Source organism: Cupressus sempervirens, chromosome 7 (assembly GCF_028749045.1).
Source record: "Cupressus sempervirens isolate cs-2001-9-10 chromosome 7, ASM2874904v1, whole genome shotgun sequence".
NCBI lineage: Eukaryota > Viridiplantae > Streptophyta > Pinopsida > Cupressales > Cupressaceae > Cupressus > Cupressus sempervirens.
The window spans coordinates 755,896,779-755,900,719 of NC_143124.1; the positions used below are offsets into that span (position 1 = coordinate 755,896,779).

The 3,941-nt window shown below is 38.7% G+C and overlaps 1 protein-coding gene across 1 annotated transcript; it reads left to right on the forward strand.

The window, feature by feature from the left end:
• The first annotated feature begins 541 nt into the window (after window positions 1–541).
• LOC149549480 (S-adenosylmethionine synthase 2-like) lies at window positions 542–3,409 on the forward strand. Its single transcript, XM_089792843.1, has 2 exons — window positions 542–596; window positions 1,924–3,409. Exon 2 carries the CDS (start codon window positions 1,930–1,932, stop codon window positions 3,103–3,105), a length of 1,176 nt encoding a protein of 391 aa, XP_089648969.1. The 5' UTR covers window positions 542–596; window positions 1,924–1,929; the 3' UTR covers window positions 3,106–3,409.
• Window positions 3,410–3,941: the final 532 nt, after the last annotated feature.

A 3,941-nucleotide genomic window follows, 5' to 3' on the forward strand; every position in this document is an offset into this window, starting at 1 on the left:
TCTATCATAGATTAAGAAGTCTCCATGTTTACATAGCTCCAACATCATAAGAAATGAGGTCTACATAAATTTGATAGAATATATACCCTTAAGAAATCAATTCAATTCTACAAAAATCTATATTTTGTAAAAAATAAACATTAATATATACACAAGTGGGTCATAGCTTTGGTCAATTAAAAGACATGCTTTGGTTGAATGCTTAGTAGTAGTAATATAATATAATATAGAGAGCAGGTGCTTTGAGGTTGGTATGGTGGAAAAGAGACCAGCCTAAATATATCTAACTTACAACAACTCACCCCCTAGAAAACAAAATCTAACAAAAATAATAATCCAGGGAAGCGTTAATCATTAGTGGATTATTAACTTATTAAGAAAGGTTTAAACCATGATTAGTGGAAGCCGGAAATGCCACCTACCCCCAACAACTATGGTAACCTAAACAGTCCGGACCGGAAAACGTTCATTTCCTTACCAAGCAATCGATTTTTTTAGCCAAACTTCCCTATTTAAGCAGATTCATGCCCATGGATTCATTGCCAACAAAGACTCAAAAGGGCTTGAGTTGAAAGAAGCGGATCAAATCAGCTAAGGTATGACTCTTTGCTGTTAGATTTGCTTATGAATTAGTCCCATTGCAACAGAATGCTGTAGGAGTTTAATCAAATCAGACTTCAGCATTTTCAATTCAGTGTAGTTTTAGATCAGATGGTTTTTGGATTCAATTGGGTTTATTTTTCAATCTATGATGAGGTTTGTGATCTCCATTTTTTCATGGTAGATCACTGACTGTGATCTCAAACATCTATTGAAAAATCAATGCAATTGAATTTAGAAACACTAAATTACATTTAGTGATTTCCTTGACACGGTTGAATACAGAAATAGCATATTGCATTTATTGATTTCTTTCTTTTCAATGAAGATCTACCGAAAAACCGCTGAATCCAGTGGTAGATCACAGGCACGGGCTGTTATCTAGAACATCTATGGAAATATCAACACAATTGTATACAGAAATAGCATGTTACTATTAGTGATATCCTCAACACACTTGAATTCAGAAATAGCAGCCTACATTCAGTGATCTCCTGTTGATTTTAGATCTACTGAAAAACCAACACAATTGAGTTCATAAGTGATCTGATCTTGGCTGGTCTGATCTAATATTTGCTGTTTTTCCCAAATTTTCTAGCAGAAACGATCCAGTAGTCATTCAGGTTTTACATTTTCTAATTTGTATGTTCAACTTTGCTGATTTCTTAGGCGAGTGAAGAGCTTACAGCTAATCTTTCAGTTTTTTCGCATTTATGAGGCTTGTAGAACTGGTAGAGTGCTAGGTGGTTTAAAACTGTCATTTTAAAACGTTCTCCCAGAACCCGTGGCAAGGGAACTAGAGAACCCCTGACAATGGAAGTAGCTAATTTTCCCTATGTAGTACAATTTTTTCATTTCTTATAACATGATTATATTGAAGTCTCAAATTTTAGTCTGTCATATCTATGATAAACAAGTTCAAGTTTGTATACATCTATTAAAATGTCAACACAATTGTATACAAAAATAGCATGTCACTATTACTGATATCCTCAACACATTTGAATTCAGAAATAGCAGCCTGCATATAGTGATCTTCCATTAATACTATCTCTATCGAAAAACCAACACAATTGAGTCCATAAGCGATCTGAGCTGCATAGAGTGTGAAAAACTCATATTTGCTGTTTTTCCCCAAAAAAAAATCAAATTGTTTATAATTAGACTACAACTAAATTGATGTCTCAAATTTAAGAGCGTGGGATGTATGATAAACAAGTCTAAATTTGTTACATTTGTTACATGACTATAAGGCTCTGTAACTCATCATTGTACAAAACTACTAGTTCATATCTGAATTGTGGAAATCTGTTGTTAATGCAGATCGCCATGGAGACATTCTTGTTCACATCTGAGTCAGTGAACGAGGGGCACCCAGACAAACTCTGCGATCAGGTCTCTGATGCAGTTCTGGATGCGTGCCTGGAGCAGGACCCCGACAGCAGAGTGGCCTGCGAGACATGCACCAAGACCAACATGGTCATGGTCTTTGGGGAAATCACCACCAAAGCCAATGTCGACTACGAGCAGATTGTCCGCAAGACCTGCAGAGAAATTGGCTTTGTTTCTGATAATGTGGGTCTTGATGCGGACAAATGCAGAGTGCTTGTGAACATCGAACAGCAGAGCCCTGACATTGCACAGGGCGTTCATGGCCATCTCACTAAGCGCCCTGAAGAGATTGGAGCAGGGGATCAGGGTCACATGTTCGGCTATGCCACGGATGAAACCCCTGAACTCATGCCCCTCACCCATGTCTTGGCAACCAAATTGGGGGCTAAACTGACGGAGGTGAGGAAGAATGGGACATGTCCATGGCTGAGACCAGATGGGAAGACACAGGTGACAATTGAGTACAAGAACGAAAAGGGGGCCATGGTTCCCCTGAGAGTCCACACCGTCCTCATCTCTACTCAGCACGATGAGACTGTCACAAATGACCAGATTGCTGCGGATCTGAAGGAGCATGTGATAAAGCCGGTGATCCCATCCAAGTACATGGATGAGAACACCATATTCCATCTGAATCCCTCTGGTAGGTTTGTGATTGGAGGGCCACATGGAGATGCAGGGCTGACAGGGAGGAAGATAATAATAGACACATATGGAGGATGGGGAGCTCATGGAGGAGGGGCATTCAGTGGGAAGGATCCAACGAAGGTGGACAGGAGTGGAGCATATGTAGTGAGGCAGGCTGCAAAGAGTGTTGTTGCTGCTGGTCTTGCGAGGAGGTGCATTGTTCAGGTGTCTTACGCGATTGGTGTCCCTGAGCCCCTCTCTGTCTTTGTTGATTCCTATGGCACTGGTAAGATCCCAGATAAGGAGATTCTGGAAATCATCAAGAACAGCTTTGATTTCAGGCCAGGAATGATTTCTATCAATCTGGATCTGAAGAGGGGTGGGAATGGAAGGTTCCAGAAGACTGCTGCTTATGGTCACTTTGGCAGGGATGACCCTGATTTCACTTGGGAAATTGTTAAGCCTCTCAAGACTACCTCATCCTAAAGAGGGTCTTTTGTCTTTTCTAGTATTGCAAATCAGTGAACAATTCCAGTTTGAAATACAGAGGAGCCGGGCATGAGCAATAACAGCAGAGATTTATTTTGCATCAGGGATGTATTTTTACTATAGTGATGTTTGATTAAATGTTTGAATATTGGTGTGCAAAACTAGGAGGCACACCCATGTATCAAACAGTACTTACTTCTATTTTGGTCAACTGTGGTCTTTTGAAGATCATGGTAGCTGAAGGTGTTTTGATTTGTTATTAAAAGTTTTCAAATAAATTTTATCTGGTTTTATAAGTCAACATTGTTGGTTCTTTTGTTTCGCAGAGTTTATCTTAATTTTAAGAGTAATCTATTTAATGTTTGTTAAATGGAGGATTTTGTTTTTATGAGCATTCGGTTGAGTATATGATTTTTTGAGTTCCAATTGTGTATTGTGGACCAGATTCTGAATATAAAAGGAATCAATTTTGCATGGTGTTTGTCTAGTAATGATCTAGCATGCTCGTGTAAAAGTAGTCAGACTTGCTTCCTCACGTTTTCAACTCTCAATTTATTATAAGTATATAAATATGAATGATTCGGTTAGAATTGTTTCAACTAAACCAAACTAACTAATTAATACTTTGCCCCCCATAAATTCACTCAAGAATGAGACAATGGTTCTCTTTCTTATTGTTGCTAATCCACGTGTGTAGAGTTTGCAAATCTGGCCATGTTTGCATACACTTGCAAATTAGGGCATGCTCTTCAATTGCAAGCAAACATCTCTATGTGAATTATCATAGTAGAATTCTAGTGGAGAACTTGAAAGTGGGTTCTCATGTCCAAAAA